At 39.7% G+C, this 26,105-nt stretch overlaps 1 protein-coding gene across 2 annotated transcripts; it reads left to right on the top strand.

Annotated features, from left to right (window-relative positions):
- Nucleotides 1-1,559: 1,559 nt before the first annotated feature.
- OMA1 (OMA1 zinc metallopeptidase) lies at nt 1,560-18,874 on the top strand. Of its 2 annotated transcripts, XM_054285907.1 has the most exons (9): nt 1,560-1,683; nt 2,470-3,001; nt 3,378-3,606; nt 4,088-4,261; nt 4,348-4,455; nt 5,674-5,802; nt 9,194-9,268; nt 11,308-11,457; nt 17,596-18,874. In XM_054285907.1, exons 2-9 carry the CDS (start codon nt 2,490-2,492, stop codon nt 17,812-17,814), a joined length of 1,596 nt encoding a protein of 531 aa, XP_054141882.1. In that variant the 5' UTR covers nt 1,560-1,683; nt 2,470-2,489; the 3' UTR covers nt 17,815-18,874. The 2 variants fall into 2 exon arrangements, with proteins under 2 accessions (XP_054141882.1, XP_054141883.1); XM_054285908.1 differs by lacking the exon at nt 11,308-11,457.
- The last annotated feature ends 7,231 nt before the right edge of the window (nt 18,875-26,105 follow it).

The raw sequence follows: 26,105 nt of genomic DNA, 5'->3' as shown, positions 1-26,105 counted from the left end.
CAGCTGGTTTTGTGACTGGAGCAGACAGTCACAAAAATTAATGCTGTGTTACTGACTGACAGATTTTACTCTTCGTGCTTCTTATGATAATGGAGCCCGGGCAGGTCTTAAAGGAATTGTGTCAGAGGAAATCATAAGATTATCACTAAATAAAGTTCCTTCTTGGCCTGGACTGCAACAACAGGTTACTACATATTTCCCTTGGCAATGACCATCAATGCTTAAGATCTGTCACAGGAGGGCCCTGGAAATAAAAAAAGGTGGAATAAGGAATACCTCAACAAACACTGAAGTCAGCAATGCACATACACAGAGGATGTGACCCTGGAAGGCAAAGATTTGTGTTTCTTTACCTTCCACAACAACAGGGCCTCTGTTTACATTCAAGGCATCAGGGCTTATGTGCAGCCGGGGCTGCCCTGTCATTACCACACATCCCAGCCTCACCCTCCCTCAGTAAATAACTTGTTTTTTGCATCACATCGCTCAAGATGCATTTGTCAGCCAGAGGAGCAGGACAAGAGCCACACATTAAGTTAGCAGCTTGCTATTTTCTAGGGAAAAACATCACCTCTGCTCCTGCCATGGCAGCAGATCTGCCTGCTCCCTGCCTGGGAGTGTCACCAGCCCTTTGGCAGCAGGAGCCACTTCTCATTTCAGGTCCCCAAAACCAGAACTGCAGAGTCAATCAGGTTGGAAAAGATCTCTGAAATCGGGTTCAACCTGTGACAGATCCTCACCTTGGGGATCAACCAGCCCAGAGCACTGAGTCCCACATCCAGTAATTCCTTGAACCCCTCCTTGGGCAGCCCATTCCAATGTTTAGTCACCTTTTCTGTGAAGAAACTGATCTTCGCGTCCAACCCGAACTTCTGGCACAACTTGAGGCCATTTTGTCTTGCCCTGATGTTTTTTACTTGGGAGAAGGACTGGCCTCCACCTGGCTCCAAAGTGAGAAGGTCCCGACTCAGGGCTGCTCTCAGCCATGAGGTTGTTGCCCACAAAATGGGATTTTTACCTGGTGTGCAACAAGGCAATAATTACACACTTAAGATATTTTTATTTCAGAGCTGCACTCTAGTTCTTGGAGTCCACAAATCAAGCAGGACCATCACACTTTTCCAGCCATTATTTATAGGCAGGAATTCAGAGTTAGTAACTTTCCAAGCACAGCCCTTCTATTATGACTGATTACTAATTTACATACACGTTACTCTGACGAGTTAGCAATGTACACACAGATATACATCAACATCTTGATTTGCTACATCCTTAAACCTTCTCAGTTCCCGGATTGACTAAGGGAAGCTGATTTAGGCTTGAAACATACAAAGATCTTACATCAAAGAACACGCTGATTTAAAACAATCCTGACATATTCCACATTTTGCAGCCAGGTGACACGGAAACACCGCGGGCAAAGCCAGCGTTACGGCGCGCAGGAGAACGGGCTCTGCGCCTGAAGAGGGACGCCTCTGCTCCCCGCGCTGCCACAAAATGGCGGGCGCCGCCTGAGGGCAGCGGCGGCGGCGGGAACGGCGGCGGCCCCGCCTGAGGGAAGGGACGCGGGGCCCCGGTGGCCGCTGCAGCGGCGCGGTGCCGTCCCACCTCCCGCTCTCCACCCCGGCTCTGTATCGACACCGGCTCCGCGGTCCGGCCCCTCCGCCGCCGCCTCCCGCGGTGGTGAGTAGGGGAGCCCGGTGGAGGAGGTCGGTCCCTGGGACGCGCAGCTGTGAGGCGGCCGGAGCTGTCCCCCGCCTCCCCGCCCGCCATTACCCGGGCGGGCGCCTCAGAGTGACTCGTCTCCCTCATTCCCCATTCCCAGCTTCTCGCATCAGCCCATGTCACGATAATCGCGGTTATCCCCCAGGGTGGCGGGGCTGGGAGAGAAGCAGAGGCCGCGATCGCAGCCAGAGGGTGAAAGTGACGGCGGCGGGGCCCCTCAGGCGGGAGGGCCCGGGTCAGTTCCGTGCCAAGGCATTTCCATGTCCGTGAGCTAGAGGCTCCCGGCTGGCCGAGCCTTGGTTTAGCCGTGTTTTGTTTCTAGGCCAGGAGTAAAGTACGAGCAATATGCTCACAGGTCTGTGACACAAAGATCCTGGTTTTCCTCATGTATAGGAATGGCACCGGGGGGGGGGGCAGGAGCCCCGCGCAGAAAGGTGATGACCCACAAGGGACACCTGCAGTTACTCTGATCTGGTGGTAATATCAGTGAAAGGAAAAAAATAAATCGCACCTTGTTTTATTCTCATTGATGCAAGATACTGATATCTTTCACAGTCGGAAGCAGCTGGATGTTTTACAACTGTAACCGGATGCAGTTGTGACTGTGACCTCTTTTTGTGCAATGCAGATGTTGACAAACTAATACATAGTATCTGTTCAGGGGAAAATGAAATAACCTTGCAGAGTTTCTTGTGTGGGTGGGCTTCTTAATACCAGTCTGCTCTTTTTTTCTCTTTTTTTCAGGGTGACCAACCAAAGAAGTTATGAATATCATCTGTGGTCTAAAGCTGTCGGGCAGAAACTGTATTTTGTCTCATTTGGCTTCATTGTGCAAGCAGGGGAAGTGCAATAATCTCTCTAGGTCTTACACAGGATGGTGCCGGAGTCAGGGTGACAGAAACAGATGCCAAAGCTTGGATTTGAGTGGAAATACTAGAAACTGCTTTTTGACTGGAAACCCTGACTCCCATAGAAACTTGATTGGTAAAGGACTGAGATGTCTTTTGGATGTCCCACACACAAGTGGACAGGAAGTGTACAGGAATGGAAACCATGGTTCAGGAAGGTTTTTCTCCCAGTCTTCTCAGGCACTGGGGGAGAAGATCCCATCCCTCCTGATCAGTTCTGTAGGACAACCCCCACGTCACTTTGCTGCTTGGAACATTCAGATCAACAGGTCTTTTCACACATCACCATCACTTCAGGCTGCACCAGTTCCTCTTTTCTGGATTATTGTGAAGCCAGCTCAGAAATTATTTGCCATCATTCTTGGCAGGTAAAATACTGTCTTCCTTTCCTTTCAGTGCAAGACCCATCATGCAAAGTGTGAGTGTGGGGAGGGATGGCAGATGTGTTTGTAGTGTTGTTTGACTGACAGTTTGCTCAACAAGAGGTCTTTTTTTCCATTATCAGAGGTGTTAGATGTATTTTTTCCTCTTTTCCTTCTCATTTACATGTGGTGGAGGGAGATGAACCAAGACACTAAGGGGCATTCCTTCTTCTCCTGTGGGAGGGAAGAAATGCAGTGGAGTGGAAGCCAATTAAAGTATAACCCCCCATAAGCTCCTACATGAGATGAGGCTGAAATAGAGAATACAGTTACAAATTCCTTTTCAAAAATGTCCTGAGTTAACACTGTTTGTATCTCACAGGAGCATAAGAAATTGGTGGAAGTCACTTCCTCCTAATAAAAGGGAACTCTTCAAAGAGAGTGCAAGAAAAAACAAATGGAAGATCCTGCTGGGTATCAGCAGCTTGGGAGTTGTGTTTATCATGTTTTATTTTACCCACCTGGAGGAGACACCCATCACCGGGCGTGCTCGACTCTTGGTGTTTGACAAAGAGCATTTTAGGGAGCTGTCACAGATGGAATATGATATGGTAAGACTTTAGACAAGAAATTGAAAGTACTCAAAAATTGTTGCTTTTTTAGTGATGAGATAGTCCTGTTAATGAAGTGGACAAACAAACCTTGTAGTGTCCTTGATGAGTTTTGAACTTCATGCTCAGAACCCTGAGGGGTCCCTTCATCTGTTACCTCCTCATCTTGTCCCCATCCTTCTTTAGAATTCCCTTTCCACGAGAAGCACATAATGGTTACAAAGCATATAACATGCTTGTAGCAAACATTCTTAACTATTTCTTGTCCATTGTAATTTTTGTAAGTTCTTGTCCTGTAATTTTGAGTTCTGTGATTTCCTGTTGTAAAGTGAAACTTGATAAGCCATATCCAAATGTATCCATATTCCCATCTGTCAGAGACACGAGGTAAGAACAGCACAAATACAGGATATTTTCAAATTACATGTTTTGTATACTTTTGTCCACCTTAAAAATTAGGACCAATGAATTTTTTTTTCAGTGGATGGAGCAGTTCAAAAATCAGATGTTACCTGAGGCAGATGCACGCTACCAGGTTGTGGAGAGAGTTGTTGGGCATTTGTCTGAAAGCAACAAGGACATCCCCCAGGTCTCAGCTCTCAAGTGGGTTATCCATGTGGTGGATGAACCAGGTGTAAATGCTTTTGTGCTTCCAGTAAGTTGTACACCACACAAGAAATAATAATATTGAAACAGCACTTGATATGTCTCCCACTTAATTTTTATTCTCTTTGTTTACAGAATGGTCAAGTGTTTGTTTTTACTGGCTTACTGGAGGCAGTTTCTGATATTCATCAGCTGTCGTTTATTTTAGGACATGAAATAGCTCATGCTGTGCTGGAACATGCAGTAAGTCTTTAAAGAAAGATGTCTAATATTCTTAAATTATTCATTCTAATTACTCTAGTTATGATTTTCCCTATCATTACCAACCAACTTTTCACTGTGACTCTATCTAATTAATGCAAAATTGAGTTTGAAATGAGTAGCCTGCTACAGTAGATCTTTATTATTTGTGTAGCACTTAATAACTGTCAGAAGACCTGTGGTGGTCCCTGTGAACACAGAGGCTGCCAGGCTTTTATTCACAGCTGTACAGGTAAATTATGACTCAATTTCAAGAGTCATTTAGAGCTTGGTCTGCAGATCTCTCTCTTACAGCACAGGCATAAAGAACTGGAGCTGCTCAGTAACTCTCTTACTTCTATAATTATTATTACCTGAGAAGTGTATGCAACTTTAAAAAGTATCTTAAAATACTTGATACTGTTATTATTGGAGCACTCAGTTTTAGAATGTCAAATTCTGGAATACCCAGAGCTTGGTTCTTGTATGATTTTGGGTGAGCAACATCATGGTTTCTTGGGCTTGGTTCAGCCAACCAACCCTTTAGACTAAAAGATATTTCTGATAATGAAAAAGAACTTATCTTATTTGTATGGCATCTAGTGTCACCCAGCAGGCCCAGAGAGAAGTATTGCATGATCCTGTTTGTAAATGCTCTGATCAATTTGTTGCAATGTCAGATAGAGCTCTGGGAAACAGAATAATCTCATGGATTCTGAATTTAAAGGAAAGCAGCAGAAAATAAAAGAGAAATACATTATGTGTACTGTTCCCTTATCCCATTGATGATCCTGTCTCAGTGATGTGTTATCTCTTCTCAACTTAATGTAAAGAACAATTTTTGAGGTATTTTTATAGATTTTTCATTCACACTGAGATGTTTCCTGGCCTTTTTACTGACGAACTTTTTCTGCTTGTTGCCTCCATCCTACCTGAAGCTTTGAGTCTCTCAGAGGGTCTGATAGGCAGAATGTGTTTGTTCCAGCTGTTTGCATCTTAAGTGAATTCTGGCCTGAAAGTACCTTGTATCCAACTGGATTTTTTGTTTGTTTGTTTGTTTGTTTGTTTTGGTACAAGCAGGGAATGTTGTGCTTGCCCTCTTCCTGTGGCTCCACAGGAAAAAAAAAAATCAGTGACTTTTAAAGTGTTTCCAAATTCTCTTAATGTTCTAAAGAAATGTCAGACAGTAAGGAATGAAAATGAGACAATTTCTGTTTGCAGGCAGAGAAAGCCAGCCTGGTTCACTTCTTGGATTTCCTCTCACTCATCTTTCTCACAATGATTTGGGCCATCTGTCCTCGTGATAGTTTGGCAGTTGTTGGCCAGTGGATTCAGAGCAAGTTGCAGGAGGTAAGGCTGACATTTTCTATTGTCCTTCCTGATTTCCTTGGAATGATAATTTTTATTCTTTTGCTAAACTAAGTAGTAAGTTTGGGGAGAAAGGCAAGAGGAGAAATGTAACAAAAAATTAATATTTGAGTCTGTTATGGAATATGTTCTCATAAATCTGATTCTGCTTTAGTTGATGCTGATTTTCATTTGTCATGTTGAAGAACTTTAGGTTTCCCTAAATGACTGGGTTTAGTTGCACAGGCTGCAGGAACCTGCTGCCAATTAAGACAAATGATTGTCTTTTAGAAAGGTAACTTGTCCTTTAAAATTGTATATGGTAAAATGCCATGTTTTTATTTTAAATAGTTATTAAATTCTTCCTAAACCAAATAAAATATATGGAATTCTTTAAATATATTGTTAGTGATAAGAATGATTTCCAAGATTAAAAAATTGAGAATTTAAACACCCATGCTATAGTATAAGTTACTAAAATAATCTTTTCAGCCAGCAGATATTGCAGCAAAGTAAAATTCAGAGGATTTCTGGTGCCAGTTTTCTTCAGCAGTGTAATTTACTCTCTGGACAGTTACTGCTCCATTTATTTTTTAAAAAGTGTGGTTTTTTTAAATAGAAATTTGCTTAGATCATAAAACTGGAATCTGAATTAAAGTGAAAAATCTCTTTGGTTTCTTTAACTTGGTGTTTTTCCTGAGATTTCCTCCAGCTCCTCAAAAACAAGAAATTAAACATAACCAATCTGTTTTGGTAGCTCTTATGCTAATGGGGAGATGTGTGGATTCTGAACATAAATTATCTCCTAAGAGCTTGGATATTTGCACATGTAGCTAAGAAACCAATACATTGATGAATGCTAGCCAGCATTCTGAAGAGCTGAATTTGGCAAAAACAAAGTGTGAATGAATCCTGAGACTGCTCATAATTTAGACAGCAAGATTCAACTCCCTGTCAGCATCTCCTCCTCTCCACAGAGAATGGAGTTTTGGCATCATGGGCTGGAGCTGTGCTTTAGGTTGGAAAGGGAGTCAGGGTTTAAGTTCTGAGTCCTGTGCAAAGGAAACATCATCTGTGGGATTCTGTCCTGGTTTAAAGGCTGAGCAAACTTCAGTAATGTTGAAGGGATAAATACTTGTAAAGCTTTGATCCCATAGACAAAAGAAACTGAATAGGAAACTGAGATTTTTTAGTCACCCAGGAGTGCAGTGTCTGTTTCTCTCATTCAGTATTTGCCTGTTGTACTTACATGAAAGTGAATTGTTCTGCACATTTTCTCAGGATGTTTCTCTTCCTCTTCTTCCAGAACTGTATTTTGCTTTGTAAAGCTTTAGCATCCCATTCTGTGAAAGGGTTATTTGAGCCACGCTGTGGTACTTGCTTCTGTTTCAATATTTGTTTTTCTCTTATGTCCTTAGAGGCTTGACTTTTTGACCTGGTGACTATTGTGTATTTTTTATTATTGACTCTAAGTGTTTCCCAGTGATTCTTTGTAGGCCTTTGGGCATGAGAGCTTCAGTTCTGCCTTTCCCCCAAAGATAATGGAGTTTCTTTCCTTAATAAATTGTTAACTTTTCTTATTACATTTACTTGGAGTTGTTCCTTAAGCTTGTATTTCTGGACTGAAACATATTGGTTTTGTTATAGAGCAGCAGGTATTTTATATGGGAACTAAAGCCTAGGAATTATTCTTGGAATAACACCAAGCATGGCTCTGAGTTTTACTCATGCCCCACACACCAGTATGTGCAGGTGCAGTACTTCATCCTCCTTTCTTCTCCACCTCACACCATAAGATTTTTATTTCATGTAAAAACTGGTGTTTTGGGCAGTCAACATCCCTGGAACTCCCTTTTATTCAACATACACAGGCAGCTCTGATAATGAAATTGAAAAAATAAAATTCATCTTTTTTTCTATCAAATTTCTGACAAGAATTTTAGATCAGAGTTTGAAGTTTTAATTTTTCACTCTAGCACATTCACAAAAGATTTTTTAAACAATTCCATTTTTCAGTAGCTGATGAATACCACTGTAGGTTAGATACCTCAGGACTTTTTTGTAGGTTACAAATTTAATTTCTCTGTTTAAAAAGTGATTAATAATTAATCAAATGGTTTATCTGGCTAACTAGGAAATGGTGCTTCAGGAATATATGACAGACTAGCCAGGGGCTTCTTTGCTGTTTAGTGAATATATGTGCACCAACAGACCTGGAACACTTTTCAAGGCAATAAAACCATGAATTCCACTTCAAGGAATTACTTTATCATCAGAGGATTTAAAAAATATATTTATAATTACAATGTTTAAGGTCTGAATGGAAACTAAAAATTTAAAAAGTGACCTCATCTCTGCTTACTTCTAAACCAGCATGTTTGGCTTTTAAAACCAGATTTGGTTGGCTTCTGTTTTTGACTTAGGAAAGAAAAACTATCAGTCCTACTTTGGAAAGCAGCAAAAAGTTACAGCTACCTTTATGTACTCAAGGGACTGAACCACTTCTCTGGTGCTCTTCATTTCAAATTGGTTTGTGGTTTCTAGTTTTGGTTTTGGGGCTTTTTCCCCTGAAACTTTTAAGGCGGACAAATTTCTCTAGCCAGATAAAGAGCTGATAGAACCTTTTTGAGCTGATAGGCCTTTCTCTCTTCTCTAACCTTGCACAGTTGACATTTCCTAATGGATGACTAAACCAGGATGTTGTGACAGGTTCCTTATCTCTGCAGGAGCAGGCTGTTTAAACAAGTCCTGATTTGCATTTACTATAACATGACAGACTAGGCTAAGGCTGCCCAAATCTACATGAATTACATTTGAGAAAGCCACCACTGCCTCTTAGGTGTGTTAATGCTCTAGAAAAATGGGACAGGAGTTTGGTCAGCTTTATGTCTTCTAGTTTGATTTCTCAAGAGCAGTTTGAAGCTTGTTAGGGATAGTCATGGCAAAGGAGTGATTTCTGCATGCAAATATTTATGGTTACATTCCAGTTTGCCATCAGAAATAGATGATACCATGCTTAAAGTTTAGGGAACCACTGGAATTTTTTACATACAGTTTCTGCAAGAAAAATCTTGATGTCAATAAAAGAGTGAAGTGGAAAAGTTCTGGTGAAAAGTTGGTATTTAGCTTTCAGTTGCTGCAAAATGAGAATGGCTGCTGATAGTGCCCATGAAAATGCAACTAATTTGAATTAATTTCAACTGAATACAGGATCAATGAGTTACACATAATGGAATTAGAGATTACATTAAGAAAATTAATACTGATCACATGCAATGTGAGCATTAGATAGATAAACCCCACTCCTTATGAGAAGGTTAAAACACAGCTATGAGGCTCTATCTTGGTACACATTCCAGACCCAGCAACAGAACTTTGATGTGTTTCTTTGCAGTTCATGTTTGATAGACCCTACAGCAGAACCCTGGAGGCTGAAGCTGATAAAGTGGGACTTCAGTTTGCTGCAAAGGTAACTACAACTGATTGGTTTTATTAGCAAAAAAATAAAATTAGCAAAAAAATAAGTACCAGACATTTTTCAGTTTCTGTTACAGTCAGAGGGAGTTTCATTCTTCATATGGAGGTAAACTGTAAGTTTGTGAAGATCTGTAGTTTTATGAAGTGGTGGGAAATAAAAGAGCTTTTAGGGAAAGACAAAGTCATTGTGGCTAATTGGATGTAATAACATTGAGGTGTGTAAAGTTGTGCACTACCTGCACAGTCTCCTTTCCTTGTAGTTTGTTGCTATTAAAAGAAACCCCATGTGTTTGTAAAGAGGAGAACTCTAAATAGGGATCTTGCATAAGTAGGATTTAATTATATGTAAAGATTTAAAGATTTAAGTGAAATACAGCCATAACAACAATACAGCTTTGCTGAAGCAATGCAATAATTTGGTCTGAAGCTACTCAGCATTTTTTCATAGTTTATTTTTTCAATTACTTTTTTTCCCCCTGGGGAATTTAATTCTATATTAAAGGAACTGAACCAGCTCTGATTTCTGGCTAAGTGCAATGGACTTATGTATGAGATACCATTGAGAGCAGCACCATCTAGTGTTAATATTTCATTAGCAAAATTTCCTTTTCATAGTTATTAATATTACTTTGAGGAAGGGTTCTAAAAATTAGCTTTGATTCTGGGATTAGAACTGCATTTGTAATTTGAAGTTGTCTAAGGGAATAATACAATCAATTAAAAAAATGTAATTACTGTGTTTGTGCTCACTGCTTTCTAATACTGCAAAAGTAGGGCCATACCAGAAGTAAATTAGTCAAGTGACATATGAACATTTCTCTGGTTGTGCAGATAACCTTTTTATAATAGTAATTTAAATGAATAAATTCAAAGGATAAAGCACCATATCTGTTCCTGGGAGAGGGAATGGGAAGAAATAATTTTCTTATCTTCTGCCCACTAGTCCCTTTTTTTTTTTCTTAGCTAATAAAGGTCAGTGTAAGAAATCTTGTTTATTTTTCTTTTATACTTAAACCTAAAAATAGAGAAGTCTGTGGTGATACACAAAAGCAATTCTAAAAGTTACTGTTTTCTGGCTTTCTATGATTAAATATATACTTCTTGAAGAGAGTCAGGAATTCTACAGAATTCCTGTTTTATTGTCATGGATTCCACAGATCACCCATGGAAGGCTGTGTAATCAATTACAGAAAAGCATTTCCAGTTACTTTTTAGGTATATTTAAGTATGATTTATTATCACCTTATATTTTTACTCTCAACTTCTTCCTGTAACTTTGCCTAGATCTGTGGAAATGATTAATTTGTTCTAGTAAATATAACTTTGAATTTGCACTGAGCTTTTTTTAAAGAGCAAGTATAGGGCAGAAATGGTAAACCTTTCCTTCCTGTTGAATTTTCATAACTCAGATGTAAGTTTTTTTAAAGCACAGGTATTAAAAGGAATAGATCCAGTGTGTGCATGAGTTTTTTATTGCTTTTAGATATTTTGGAACAGCTTATTCCTGTCAGGTGTATGGACCATCTAGACGTTCTTTAGAAACTTAAAATTTAAGATGTCTTTTGTAATTCAGTATCAATTACACTGTGTATTTATTACTTTAAGCATCCTTTGGTATTACAGCGACCTGAGTGGGTTGCTTGGGGTGAGAGAAAGACGAGAATCTTGTTTCTTGATCAGAAGGCTGGATTTATTGATATATGATATATAATACATTATTACTATACTAATAGGAATAAAGAGAGAAGTTGCCGAGCTGCTAAGCTAAGAATAGAATGGAAGAATCTCTAACAAAGTTGTGTCCAGGGACTCTGTCCCCAGCTTGCTCCTGTGATTGGCCTTTAATTATAAACATGGGAACGTGAACCAATCACAGGTGCATCCCATTGCATTTCACAGCAGCTGATAACAATTGTTTACATTCTCTTCTGAGGCCCTTGCTTCCCAGACGATGCACGAATCTGAAGGAAAGGATTTCTATGAAAAAATGTCTGTGACACATTGGTGTTTCTGTTTCCCATCTCTTGCCAGGCCTGTGTGGATGTCAGAGCCAGCAGCGTGTTCTGGCAGCAGATGGAGCTGGCAGAGGCCATGCAGGGGCAGCCCAAGCTGCCAGAGTGGCTCTCCACACACCCTTCCCATGAGAACAGGGCTGAGCACCTGGAGCGCCTCATCCCAGAGGTGAGCAGGGCTCAGGGAAGTGGCTTCTCCTCTGAGGAAACTTGCCTGAAGTAGTTTGGTATTAATTGATTAATTACCTGCTTTGGTATTGATTCCCAATTTACTCTGATAGCACCATGCTTACCTTTCTCTTTATCCTTACAGAAATTCTCCATTGCAAAACTTTCAACCTCAAAGGTTTTATTAAAAGATAGCACAGGTAAAATGTAATTATATTCCATGAGGTTTGGGGTTTTTTTCTGATTTCTGATCAAAGTAGAAAATTTTTTCTTTTGAATGGCCTTTTGATATAGATGTAACAGTGCCACAGGTCTCATCCACCCTTTCTATTTTTTTGCCATTTTGGAAAGGCAGTTTTTGAGTTGGATCCCTGAATTGTCTTGACTTCTCTTGCTTTTGTAGCAAATAAAAAAAAAATAAAATAGAGTGTTAAAGCACTCCACTACAACACTGTTTTTCAGCAAGCTAAACTGTGTTTGGAAATACTCTTTTTTATAACCAACTATTCTTCTCCTTTTTTTTTTTTTAAACTCTGTCCCTTTAAGTCTTTCTTAGTTCCAAACTGTAAAGACACTTGAAGATTTATTGGCAGAGGGAGCTCTAAAATGTTGAGGTGTTTGCTGACTTCAAAGGAGAAAAAAAAGAGTTTCATGAATCCTTTGATGAGAATGAATACAGTAAATATTCTAAATGATGGCATAAATCAAAGTCAGCATTAGGGATAGGAGGCTGGAGAGTGGCTAGACTGGATATTTCAAATTAATATACACAAAGCTTGTACTTTGCAAAAACAGGCTGGGAGAATGCTTTTGATGGATTTTCTAACACATTTGAGCAGCTGAATAGAAAATTATTTTTGTTGTGGAGCCTCAATTTTAGCTAGATTGAACATAAAGGGTTCAGGATCGTTTATTTTCATGTAGTTGTTGACTGGCTTATAAAGAAGTAATGAAATAAATTACTTCTTATGTTCTACCCCAGGCCTGAGCAAATAAGTTAAAGAACTGAGCAACTGTGTAGAACTGTTATTTCTGTCTCATCTCTCATAGTTTAGCAGGTGGAGCAGCTCCCATCTTCTTACAGCTGCTCTCACTTCCAAGAGCAGGGAAGGCTGGGAAGATCTTCCAGAAGATAATTGAGGGGAGATGTTTTTGTTTGCCTTTTACCTTAAACATTCTTTGGAGTAGGATGAGAAAACAGGGGCTGAATGCTTCCTGTTTTTAGCAGTTCACAAAGTAAGTGAGGTTGGCGCTACAAAACTAGAATAAAGATGAAAGAAAATGTGTAGAGGAGCTTCTTGTCTGCAGCATTGACTCCTCTTCTTCTGGGAGCTGCTGCCTTCAGGCTGGATTTCAGGCATGGAAAGGGAACCCCAGGTTTTTATTGTTGCTCAATATCAGCTTTTTGTTTCATTGTTCATGTGCTTTGAGCTCTTTAGAACAGAATGTTTACCATATATTAATTTCCATAAGATATTCAGAGCCCAGGAGAGAAGCCAGATTATCAAAAAAGGCCTTTTTGTCTCTAGTGTCTCTCTGTGAAGAAACTGATGCTTCTTAAGCCTCAGTGTCAGATCCATCATGAGATTATTTGGTTTCATGTGCTGCTCTTTTTGGAGCTGAAATGGTTTCAGGACAATACATCTCCTATTAGACCAGCTACTATAGCTGGGACAAATAGGGACAAGATTTTGGACTTCTCTAATCTTTCTCTAAAGACTTTTAAGCAGGTTCACAATAAGATGCAATCATATAAAGTGAGAATTTTTCTTCAGGTAATGAAATGTCACATCTGAATGAGGTGACTGAACAGTCTCAGGAAGTGTAAATTAAAGGGGAACTATCACAGGGATCCCTTTCAAGTCATTAAAAGCCTGAGAGCAAATCAAATGAGTGTTAAAGATGTTACATCTGGTTTTCTGAGCAAGCTGGAAGCTACAGCCACACAGAGGAATCAGTACACAAGAGAGCCATAAGCAGTTAAAAAGTGATGCTGTCCTGGAAATGAAATAAAACAAATAAAAAAGATTTGCTGTGTTTTGAAAGTGTTTTCCCCTCAGACAGAGAGGTGTTAGGATAGCAAACCAGGAAAACAGAGTACACTCTTAAATAGGAAACTCAAATCTCTTAGAATTCCTGCATGGAGGCTAGAGAGATATGTTTTATTTTCAGAAAAAGAAATCATAAAATAATTTTATATAGGAGTGAGAAGATGATCATTGTTCTGGAGACAGAGAGACTGTGGGAGTGTAGTGCCAGAGAGAAGCTGCAGAATCTTTTAGTTGATCTCAATGTTTTATTTTCATGTTCTCTGACTTGGGGCAGTATCTGTTTCCAAGTATGCTGTTCAAATGCAGCACTGAATAAAGCAGAAGTTATCTACTGAGCCTTGCCTGTGATACAAAAATTCATCTTGATGTGACATTTGCTTTTTTAGCATCATGTTGTTGGCTCAGATTCCATTTTTGATTCACTGTAAGTCCTGTTTCCACTTTCTTGTGGAAATGCCATGGTGAGGTCATTTAGAGTCTAATAATAAGTTGGGATATATCAATTGCACTGCTTGTATTGTTTGCTAGGTCATTTAACTTGTCAAAAAAAGTTAATTCATTTACTTTGGCAACACCTGGTTTTGTCAAATCCACATTGGCTCTTATTATTTTTATTAATTTTTGTGTAGTTAATACTTTTTCCTCTGCTGCCTTTTTTATTAATTTTTGTGTAGTTAATGCTTTTTCCTCTGCTGCCTTTTGATATGGGAGATACATTTATTTTCCTTCCTTTTCAAAAGCAGGTTGGTATATTTGCCCTTTGCTTATCATGTGAACATTACTTCATAAATTAACATTACTAGTTAATTCTAGTACTAGAATACATTAATTAAGCCATATCAACATAGAAACAAGAATAAAAATCACTGACCTGCATTTCTATCCTCCCTAAAAAGTTATTAAATATTTTGTCACAATTTCTCTTTCCTATGCCAACATCAATGGAAGGTTGGAAGTATTAGCATTGTATATAAGCTGCTTTTCTTCTCTATCCAGTAAAGTCTGTCAATTCCTTTAGTCATCTTTTTACTGCTACTTCATTAAGACTCTAAGGGCTTGAGACCAGCAGGTAGTCTGGTGTCTGTGACAGTGTGAGGGATTAATATTGGGAGCTAAAAATTACTTATTTTTCTATTTGCCTCTGCTGGTAGCTTTACATTTACATGGAGGTGATAGGATGAGGGAGACCTGGCTAATTCTGCCTTCCCTGCTCCCAAACATTGCAGGAGGTGACTGTGGTTGTATTAACAAGAAAAACAGCTTCACCTTTGTAACTTACAAGCAAGAGTTTGGATGTTTTATTTGGGATCTCCTGAACCAATCAGCAGGCAGGTGGCTGCCCTCACTGGAATGTGTAACTGCTGTCCTGAGCAGGGAGGTGACAAGTTAACCTGGCTTTTCTTTCCATATCTGGAGTTTTTCACTGGCATGTGAGGTGCTGATGTTGAATTCCTCCCCTCTACCCCCTTGCACATCTTTATGTCTAGCAAGAACCACAGGGTAAGAATGTTCACCTGAAGTACTGGTCTTTATCTTTGCTGTTGGGACTTCAGGTGAGTGAAACTATGGAAATAGGTCAGGTACTGTTTAGCCAAGAAAACTGAGAGATACAAAATTGCTAAATTAGTTTTAAAGAGGATTATGTTGCCTTTTCCAGGATGCAGCCTAAATCTTTATATTCCCATTTGCCTTGAATAACACTGCTTGACATTAATGCAGTCTTGCAGCAGCTTATGTTCTAGAAGAGAACAAGAGAAAACTCTTGGTTTATCACAAATGTCAGTTTAGGAATGGATTGGTCACTGAAGCAGGAGAGTGTTCAGCAGTACAGTTACATCTGGTGACTACGTGGACAATCATAGAAACAGCTGTAGAAAAACAAGCTGTGAAAGCTTTAGTCATATTTTTAAAAACTTAGACAGGAACAGTATTTGCATGCCTAATCCAGACTTGTGTATCCAGTAATTTGAATTTTACATTTCAGCAAGAAACAACTGGAGGAACTCTTGCTACATTTTTGGAATGTGTCTTTTTCCAAAACCGTTTGTTAATTTTAAATTCTGTTTGTTTCTAGCCATTTACAGCAAATTCTATCAGTTCACTGTAGTAAAGTTAGAGGAGAAATATGTTTTGGAACCTCCTTATAGATAAAAATGAGTTAAGAAGCTCTGCTCTTCTATTTTAAAATCTGCTGTAGTAAGATGTTTCCAGTGCCTCCTGTGGAAGAATATCAAAGTGTTTCAAAATGATGGGCAAATACTTGTGCAGAGCTGTACTGGAATATTTGGTTTGATATTTCAGACAAAGCTAGTGGATATAAAGCAGATTAAAAATTTCTGCTCTGTCTACAATGCAACGCTAGGACTGCTATGAAAACTGTATTTTGTCTTCCTCCTCATGAATCCATCTAGAACAAATGAATCAGCATGTGTTTTCTGCTGTCAGTCCCAAATATTGGCCAGGAAGCACCTGGCTACCACTCAGGGCAGCTCTGGCCATTGCATTTCAGGAATCCATGATTATGAAGTGGAATAAAATGCACATTTGAACTGTTTCTCTATAAAAGGATTAAAAACAGAGCTGGATGTAAATCTGCCCATGGTTTATGCTGTTAATTGAGGTCAGGACAATATTGAACAAATGTGATCATACCACAGTGACCATTGATTAATGGTAACCATCAGACTTGTTCTGGTCTTGGTGTTTCATTTTGCAGGTCTTGAAAAAGTAGTTCTCAGTGGAGATGTAGAACCCTCTAGAGCTAGAGTTCTAGAGTTCTATTTTGCTATATGATACATAGAATCTACTTTTCTTAATTAGCTTAAATGAGTTCTAGGAGGATCCATGGATCCAGTAGTTCTGTGTACAGCTGCTTACAAAGCACCTCATCACTTGTTGTGTGCCAAACACAGGAGCTGCCAGTTTGTGTGGTCTAATTAAGGTATGTTCAGCTTTACAATGAACACAATTTAAGCATCCTTTAGAAGAGCTGACTTTGAACAGGTTGGTATCAATTTCTCCACAGAGCCTTTGAGATGTGAGATTCATCCACTGTCATTCCTTTCTCAGGTTGCCAGGCAGACAGATCTGGGGGGAATGTGCTTGTGCTAATGAATTTTGGTTCTCTAGGAGATTCTCTGGCTCCTTTGTGCCCCTATTTTCTTACTTGTGAAATGCAAGCAATGGCACTTACTCATTGAGCAGGACTAACTAAAAGTTTGGTCTCTTACTGCTGATCTTTTTATCCAGAGAAATTGTTACGTTCTATAGACATTATTTTCTTGTGACATGATTTTCTCATCATACTTGGAGACTTGGAATACTCCAAATGCTTCTTGGAGATGAGATCACTTGTGTAACAGGAGCTTAGCTACACTGATGAACCATCTGGATCTCTGTGCCAAACAGTTAAAAGTCCATTATGTTATTGGAGATTTTCCCTCCTTTTTGGAGTCAGACATCCATGTATAGTTACTTCAATAATAGAACATATCTGAGGAAGTAAATTATTCAGAGCCCTTTTTTCCTTGATGCAGTCATTTTCATTTGCATTTGAATGTAAATATAAATATAAAAATATAAAGCTGAGTGCAGTATGTGGGCTGGGGCTGTGGGCTGTGGGCTGGATATACCCCCACTTAATTAAGTGGAGTTCCTGCTGGGATTTTTCTTCTCTCTCAGGCATTTTAGAGTATGGATTGATTCAACTTTTTTCTTCAAAGTGGCCTGAAAGGGCTACAAAAAGTTTAGTTTATATGAATATAAATTAAAAGGTACTGATGTGGACAAGTATCACAGAAAACATTGGAGAACTTCCTGTTTAATTATGTTGTACCTTTTAGAGCATCCATCCTTGGAGATCACGGTGTGAGAAAATAATTTCACTTTTCATTTTCCACATTGTTTTACCATGTTGCTCCATTTTGTCTCAGGAATTCCTGGTTTCTGTTGAGCAGTTGTTCAGTAACAATTCAGGCTCATTATTACACTAACCAATGTGCAAATGCAAACCTGTCTGGAAAGCCAAAGTCATTGACTGAAACCTTTCTTGTTTTTCCTATTTGATTTGTTTTCCCATGTGTTCACAGGCTCTTAAAATAAGAGAGAGCTGCAATTGCCCATCTCTTTCTGGACCAGATCCTCGCCTTATTTTCAGACTTAACATGCAACATCTCCTGGAATCATCTAAAGGTCGAGCACCCCCAAATTCTACAAAGCAAGATCCCTCAAAACCAAAACTGGACTTCCCTCACACTCAAAAAGTGGAAGATATGCCAGTGACTTTTGCAGTTAAACCCACGAACTGATGACATCAATTTTCACTTTTTATGGAATTGGTGGTCCCTGAAGGTCTATCTTATAACACAAAATTGTCTTTGAACCATGAAGAAGATGTAGCCACTCAGATTCTCCATTTCCTTTATGTGATCTCTCACTCAAAGCAATAAGGAGCCATGCCCACACAAGAAGAGCAGCGTGTTGGAGCAGAAAGTTTCTTATTCATTAAGAGTTACTAAAATAAATCACTTCTCAGGGGAAAGATAATCTCATACAATCCAGTCACACAGTGTAATTTTCAGCTTTATCAGGCTCACCTTGATCAGAGGACAGATGAGCCAGAAGCGTCCCTAAAGCAGAGGGAAAAGTATAATTTTCATCACTTAAGTTGTCTGGTTTATCTTGCCATAATTTGGGTTAGATCTACTCAGCTTCATTTGAGAAATAATGAGAAGAGCTTACTGCCTGCTCCACATACAGTTTAAAAATATTAAGCTGAGAAGTGATAATAGCTATGGGCTAGATACACCCTCACTTAATTAGGTGGATTTACTGCTGGGATTTTGCTTCTTTCTGAGGCATTTTAGAATGTGGATTGATTCAACATTTTTCTTCAAAGTAACCTGAAAGGGTTGCACCAAGTTCAGTTTAAAAAAAGGAGTGAAATAATTTTCAGGGAAGTCTTCCTTCCGGAGGAAGCACTGAAGGAATCATGTAGCACCAAATGCTTTACAAAGATGCCTCTTGTCTTTTTTTAATGATCAGGGTGCCTCATCACAGGGCAGTTTTGCTGCCACAACATTAGATTTGGATATGTCCATTTGGATAGAAATGATTGCTATGTGGAGTATGTTACATAGGAGACAAATACAAAGCTTCTTGACTGCACAGCTTTTGCAGATGACTTATCATGAAAATGACTTCTTGTCAGGAAACTGGCATCTAAAGCTGAGCATCCCTCCCTCCTTCCTTCCCTCCCTCCCTCTCTCTCTTTCTCCCCTTGAAGCCACACTTTTTACACCCTGGAGAAAAATGTGGACAATGGAGGTAAAGCTCTGCCTTTCAGGATTGGTGACCCACTGTACCCAGCATGTTTGCACATGTTTGAATTGTCCTTGCTTTGCAGTTGATGGAAATACTGAAATGTTGATCTTGCTGGAAGATGTAGAAAGAGGTGGCAGTGAATTAAAATAAAAAAGGGAAATCCTGTTCCTTCATCTGTTCAGATGTATTTGCCGTTATGCTTTTTTGTTATTCATTTGATCAAAACAAAAATCTCTTTCATAAATGTTGTGTCTTACTTGAAGAAAACATACAAAATACTTTACGGGTTATCCTGAAACATTCTTTTTTTTATATAGAGAAGGGCAGACTTAATAATATTTTTTCAATTTAATCAGAATGCAAGCTTTTAAGAAGGAAAAAATAACCTATTCAGTGCTGAAAAACAGATTGTGAAACAAAGTAATGCTTTCAATGACTTCAGTCAATGAATCTGGGTCCTTTGAGAAGCACCAGCAAGTCCCTTGTCTCTGTTCAGAGGTAAGTTGATGTCTGTGTAATGCTGATGATTCTGGGTCCGATTATATAGGTCTAGATTGGCTGCATATTGCTTACAAGCTGTTTTTAAATCTCTGCTCAATCCTGCTGGCAGGAGGCAGAAGGTCCAGCCTGACCATTATTCATCCATCCATTTTTATTCTTGGTGACAGGAGTTTTTGTAACAGAGGCTCAGTGATGTGTTGCAGCATTTGGACATTGTCACCTGAAGGTAAACAGAAAAATACACCATTTAGATTTCCCTGTGGACCTCAGAGTTTATCCTGCAGCACCAAAACCCCAACACTGCTGCCTCTCTCTTGCTCAGTGTCAGAGCTTGTTTTGTTATCCAGGGCTGCTGCTTGACATGCAACTGGATGCTTGTGTCTGGTAGGACTGAGGAGAGCAAACAAGAGTTTTTATAGCACTCAGGATGAAGTATGAAACACACAAATTTCATATTTCTGCTGTCTCTTTTAAGGGACTGAAGTACTGCAGTTGAAGGCAGGAGATGCAATTTTCAAGTTCACCAAGGGAGCTTTTTTAAGATTTGTAAGTAAATAGTCTTGTAACCATGATCATGGTGATGTGAGAGAAAAGGTTTCAAGGGAGGGATAATTCCTGATATTAGACTGACAAGGGGATTATGTATTTTTTCCAACTGTACTCATCTAATAAAACACACCTCTCTTTTTACAAACATATACACACAAATATAAAGTGCACACACAACACACACAAGAGTTAGGCCTCTACACTAGAACACTATATATTTAAATACTGTTTAAATTGTTTCAAATGTATAGTTTCCCATATAAGTTGGGATGCTGAAAAATTCAGGTTTAATTTACATTTAATTCATCCCTAATACTTTTCTCAAGTGCTTTGAAAAGGGTTTCTACTTTCTATTTTGCTTGTGTCCAACACAGAAAATGCCTTATATTCATCTGCCTCTTGGAGGGCACTTTTTTCTTAAATTCTTTCTGAATACTCTTGTGCATCTGCCTGTATTGCTAAAGCATTTTCTTTTTTCTTTCTTGAACAGAAAAAACCAGTTGCCTTCCATAGTAAACATTTCCCTTTTAAAGTCAAAGAATGTATAATAATTTTGTGTGGGCATGTATAATAATATACATAGTATCTTAATATATAAACTATAATATTATATTATTAATCATTAAAATATAATTTTAAACTATATCCCTTAAGAAAATACTGTGGTTACAAGCTTCTGATTTTCTGTAGAAACTTTCTATTGCAATTGCAATTCACTGTGGCACAGGAAGAGCAGATCTAGAAGTGCTGTTGAAGGAATTCAGTGCTGTTCAGGGAGAATAGTGGCTAAAGTGAAAAAAGCTAAGGTAGACCAGTAAAAATTCATCTGGATTCCCACCTCCTGTACTTTGTGCTGCACTTCACAGCCTCCTGCTGGAAGAGTAAATACATGGCACAAATTTCACTTTTAATGCATTTACTGTAGTGGAAATGTTGAGAGATTTTGAGGTGCATTCAAGGCAGTTCTGCAGTAAAAATGGCTCCTTTTACCTTTTGGTTTATCAAGTTTACCCTTTTGTATTGGTTAGGTTTGTTTTTTTCATTTTTTTTCCTTTAAACTTGAGATACAGAAATGCCAGGAAAGCAAAGCAAACAGCTGTTACAATCCTCTTTGTTCTTCAATTCTGTTTGTAGTCTCTAAAAGAGAACAATCCTGCAAGCTTGATGCTTTTTCCATATATTATGTAGGCTGCCAGAGCTTTTTTTTTTTTTTTCTGGTGTGATGTTTGTATCTCAATACCCTTGGTTGAAAAACAAGTTTCTCTGTAATAGTCTGTGTAAGCTATTTTACAACCATCCAGATATTCTCTGGTGAAGATCTTTATTTCTCCAGATCTTGGGAGCTTCTGAAAGGGGAGCAGGATGATCACAAAGTGTGGTGATGGTAGAGGTGACAGGATGACTTCCCTGTCAGCAGTACAGGCTGTTTTCATGAGGTTTCCTGCCCATATTGCAGAGTGTGGGTTAAACACTCACAGGAAGGACTGATATTAACAACTTGCATTTATAAATCCCCTGGAGCACCTATAAATACAGTTTTTCCATAATACCTGCATAGGTGATGGTTCTAGCAGTTCTGTTGGAGATATTGGAGCTCAGTAATTTGGAAATTTTAGCCAAGCTCCACAGAAACTCAGTAAAAAAATCTAGAGCAGGAACTTTGGCATTCCTTAGCTTAAAATGTTTGTGTGTGACAAAACCAGAGTCCTCACAGCAAATTGAAGTGCTGGGCTTTGGGTGATCTCTGCATTTATAATTTTGTCTCATTTCAAGGTCTGTCTGCAGAGTTTGAGGTGCCTCTTTGTTCATACTCCGCTAGGTTACAGTTATTTGTTCTTGATGTGGTTATTTCTTAACTTTCTCTTATGCATAAACTGGTGGTTGTTTGCTCACTGCCCATCATCACTGAGGAGCTGATGCCTGCATCTCTTGACATGCTGTTATTTCATCTCAAATAAGTTTGGTCTCGAATTTGTGTTTCCACAACAAAGGCAGGGATTGTTTTGTATATTCATTGTAAATAAAGATAAGATAAAGCCTTGTAAAAGTTGGTTACAATTCCACCTTTTCCATGCCCCAGCCCCACCTTTTCCTAGAGGTGCAGGTATCTCTGCTGGAAACAGCAAGGGCTGCTGAGAGAGAAATGAGTGTTCTTGGACTAATCAAATGAGGAGCAACAAATGAGGAGAAGCAGAAGAGGCTCCTCACTGAGCAGAGGAGGAGATGGGGCTGGATGTTCTGTGATAACTTTATTGCTGGGGCTGACAATTGTTGGCAGGTCTGTAAGGAGAACTGACTGAGTGTCTCTGGTGTGGCTCACTGCTGCCTGCACACATTGCAGCCATGCAGGAAATGTGCTCTTTGATCTCCCGAAGCCCCAGGCTGTGTGCCAAAGCCAGGCCTAGCAGAATATTCCTGGCTGCCTTGTTGTGCTTCAAGCCTGCTGCTCTTGGTATGAGCTGGGGGCTCTTACCCTGATTTATGGACATATGCAGAGAATTGTTATCTCCAGCACATAAATTCATTATAACTATTCAACTAAGCTGAAATTGAACCTGTTGACCTGGAAGTGAATGGCTCCATAACATTTCATTAATCCTTTGAGATGTTTAATTCCTGCTAATTTGATATTTCAGATACAATCTTCTCTACAGATATAATGGCTTAATTAGTATACATTACATGATGTGTCTTCACAGTACAGCGTGTAGAGTATTTATCCACTAGAAAAGTAATTCAGTAGAGCTCAATTATAATACATTGACTAGAGCATAAAAGTTGAAAAGAATATGTGCAGCAGTCATTATATTTTAAGTATAAACATTTTTCAAGCAGTCTTCTGTTTGTTGATATCTATTGCCCTCTAAAAATGATGGTCCTAAACATTTTGTTACAGCTTATTAAAATATTGACTGAGAGCACTTTTTGGTCATGCCACCATAATCCATGTTATAGAAATCTATTTTCTAGCATTCAGCTTGCAAATCTTTTTACTGAAGTCACCTGGTTCAGAGCAAGTCTGTGTGACAGTTCAGGACAGTGGTGCCAGCTGGGACTGCAGGGCACAAACAAAGGGAAAGGTAATGGATCTTTGGAATGTGGTCATTTTTCTGCTTCCTTCCTGTAGAAAGTCACTGGAGGCACAGATGTGAAGAAGCTCTTGAGTAGTACCTGAATTTAGATCCAACCCAGCCACCCCCCCTCCGACCACTCTCTGCAATCTAAGACTTGAGTTAATTAAATTTATCTCTTTTTTCCTTCTAACATTGATCTATATTGTATATTTGAACTCTAGAGAATCGGAGCTCCTTACTCCTACCTGGGATGCATTGTCAGATGCATTCCATGCGTATCTAGAATGAGTAATGAAGGAGTGAGTGCAGAGGGAATAACGCAGTGTGAGTTTTCAGTCACCAGGTGGCGGCTGGGCTGCCCGAGCCGGGCTCAGGCAATGGATGCAACACCTGCGGCTTCAGTCCGGCTTCAGTAAATGATCCTGGCCATTTTCCCTCAGTGCTAGCGGCAGTGACTCCTCCCTAGAGTGAACTCGAAACATCAGGAGGAGAAAATGAGCGTATTAGGCTAGAGTGTTCTTATTTTCTTCTCTAGATTTCTGTTTTTACAGGATGAAGGATAAGGAGAGAATAAGAGGTCAGCCAGACCCACTTGTTCAGGAAGGATGAAATGGGAGGACTCCGATTTTGTTCTCTGGTTTCAAAGCTCGGTGTTCTCCCTCTCCTCCCTCCCCCCTCCCCATTCCATGTGAGGTGTTTCTTGAACTAAGAGGCTGAAGGGCAGTAACTGATTTTGGCGTTTCAAGGAGTTAAACACGTATCTCTTATTTCAGAGGCTGCCAGATATGTGAAGAGCATCTTTAAATTCTGAGGCTGGGGAAGGTTTCTATGTTTTGTTTAAGCACTTGAACAAAATGGCAGAGGATCCTCAAAGTGCTCAAGGCCTCAGCTAGCACCCTGTCTGGTGGGGTTTTACCCTCTCCTTTGCTGTATCCTGAGCTTTGTCACCTTCCCTTTCCTTTGATCATGCAAAGGAAGCTACACTGCTCTGTTTCATCATCCTTTGATCCAAAAAGCTAGAAGGAAACAAAACCCTTGAGAAGCAACAGGGTCTAATTTCCATTGTCTCAATGAGGCCTCTATTCTGTTCCCATTGAAATTGCTGGCAAAAGTCCCAGTAGTTAGATCTGGATTTCTCCCTCCTTAAAACAATATTCTTCCTTTTGTGTTTTATCCTCTGCTTGTCAGAATCAGCTGATTATGAGCTCCTGCACAGATGACATTTTATCTGCAGTCAGCAGGAAGGAGACATGAATTAGGGCTTAGAAGAAAATCTTCAATAATTAGCCACTGAGGAAGGAAAACATCCAAAAAAAAAAGTACACAGATGGAATTGACTTATTTCATTTGACTGGGCTGGAAAGTTCAGCTGTAATGATAGTGGTTAAATTAATTATGTTGATTTGGTGACAAGGAAACTAGCATGTCCCCAAATGATGGGTATTATTTTTGGACCCAGATGAAGTAGCTGCACACTGTTGGTGATGTGTGTCACAGTCACAGATATCAGGTATTTCTCATGTGGACTTTTCACCCCATGCTCCTTCAGGATGTGATTCATGATGGCACAATTTGATCACATACAACCCTTAAGGCAGAGTTTGGATAAGTGCAAGGCTTTAGTGGCTTCTCTGAAATCTTTATTATTGTGAGTAACTGTGATGGACACAGTTTTGGATGCTGTAGTGGCTTGTGATGTCTGTCATGAAAAGACACATTGTGCTGTAGCTGAAGTGTGTCCTGGGGCTGTGCTGAGAGTGCTGCCCATCCTCAGCAGTGAGTGGCAGGAGTGTTTCTGCATCATCACTCCCACACCTGTTACAGCTCTGTTCTGCCTCAGCTGCAGCTTCGGTGACCAGAGGTGTTTGTAGGCACAGCAAACATCACACATATCACACATGTCCCTGTATGGAATTAGAGAACTTCTCATGGTTGTCTTGGGGTGTAGAACTTAAATGTGCTTCAGCTACAACTCCTTGAGGCTGTTTGGTCTCTCCTGTTGTTCTGGCAAACTGCTTTGTTAGTAACTTCTGTCATGCTGACCTCTCATTCTTTGTTGTCAGTATTGTGCGAGTGAGGATCCCCTGAAACAACTTTTCCATGTGGCTGTGGAAGCCATTGACACTTGCAGACCTCTTGATTTTCTCTGTGAGCAGGTCCCAGTCTGTCAGGCTATCCCTGAAGAAATCTCCATCTTAACTTTGTACTTGCAGTTTTGTCACTTTAATGTTTCATGGTGCCTGTGGGACATATATGTCAAGAGGCATCACATCTTGCAGGATGTTTCTGAATGGCCTTCATGACCTGATCCATCTAGGACTTTAGAAAGAGGGCCTTGAATTTGATAGGGACAAAAAAAGACAGCCAGTAAAATGAGCACAGCATTAGCAGAGAGAAATATTCAAAAGGTTCTCATGCATTGATAACTGATAACACTTATCATTTTCCTGAACAATAACAGCTTTGGGTGTCTTTAAACTTTCCCTTTGATTCCCACTGAGGTGGAGTCAGGCTGTAACTGGTTACCAGTCAGACATGGGTGTGAAGGGATGTGGGTGCTGATAAGCAGAAGGGTCACACCAAGACATAATAAAAACATAGTTATTTTTAGAGGAAAAAACCCCAACAGAATATTTATACCAGTTTTGCTTATTTTAGTCCACTAATAACACACTTTTGCCATGTATAACTTTGCCTAGAAACACTCTGCTCTAACGGTTTACAAATTTTCATATGTCAAAAAAAAATGTTCCTTAGAGTCATTTGGACTTGGTGTCATTTTTATAGTGTGTGTACACAATTCTGTCTCCTGGAATAAAACACATGTTTAATCCTCTGCTGCAGGAGCTGCAGGCACAGCTCTTCCTCTCTACCACTAGGCAGAGCTGCTTTGTGATCTCTGCCTTCCTCTGAGGCTTCCTCCTCCTAACCTTTTTTCTTATACTCTGCTTTTGTGCTTAAAACTTGGCTTCTTGTGAAAACGGTAAAGATAAATCCAGATTATTAGTCCATCTGATACTCTGTTCTGCCTCTGTTTCCAAATAACAAGAGAAGCTTTGACAGCTGAGAGCCCAGGTGAGCTGAGGTGACAACCCATGGCGTGTGGCAGTGGCTGCAAGTAATGTGTGCCATCTTGAACTCTGCCTGCAGAG

This window comes from Melozone crissalis, unplaced genomic scaffold (assembly GCF_028551555.1).
Source record: "Melozone crissalis strain CALT ecotype California unplaced genomic scaffold, PUWL_Pcris_2 ptg000045l_1, whole genome shotgun sequence".
Lineage (NCBI taxonomy): Eukaryota > Metazoa > Chordata > Aves > Passeriformes > Passerellidae > Melozone > Melozone crissalis.
The sequence above is the reverse complement of the archived record's forward strand: the minus strand, read 5'-3'. Positions and strand labels throughout refer to the sequence as shown.

What these genes read in the sequence shown, in the direction of transcription:
- OMA1 (XM_054285907.1), top strand. Translation starts at nt 2,490, where the DNA reads ATGAATATCATCTGTGGTCTAAAGCTGTCGGGCAGAAACTGTATTTTG. An exon ending in ATGCTGTGCTGGAACATGCA is followed by an intron (nt 4,456 to 5,673) that starts GTAAGTCTTTAA and finishes TTCTGTTTGCAG; the next exon opens with GCAGAGAAAGCCAGCCTGGT. An exon ending in TTCAGAGCAAGTTGCAGGAG is followed by an intron (nt 5,803 to 9,193) that starts GTAAGGCTGACA and finishes GTTTCTTTGCAG; the next exon opens with TTCATGTTTGATAGACCCTA.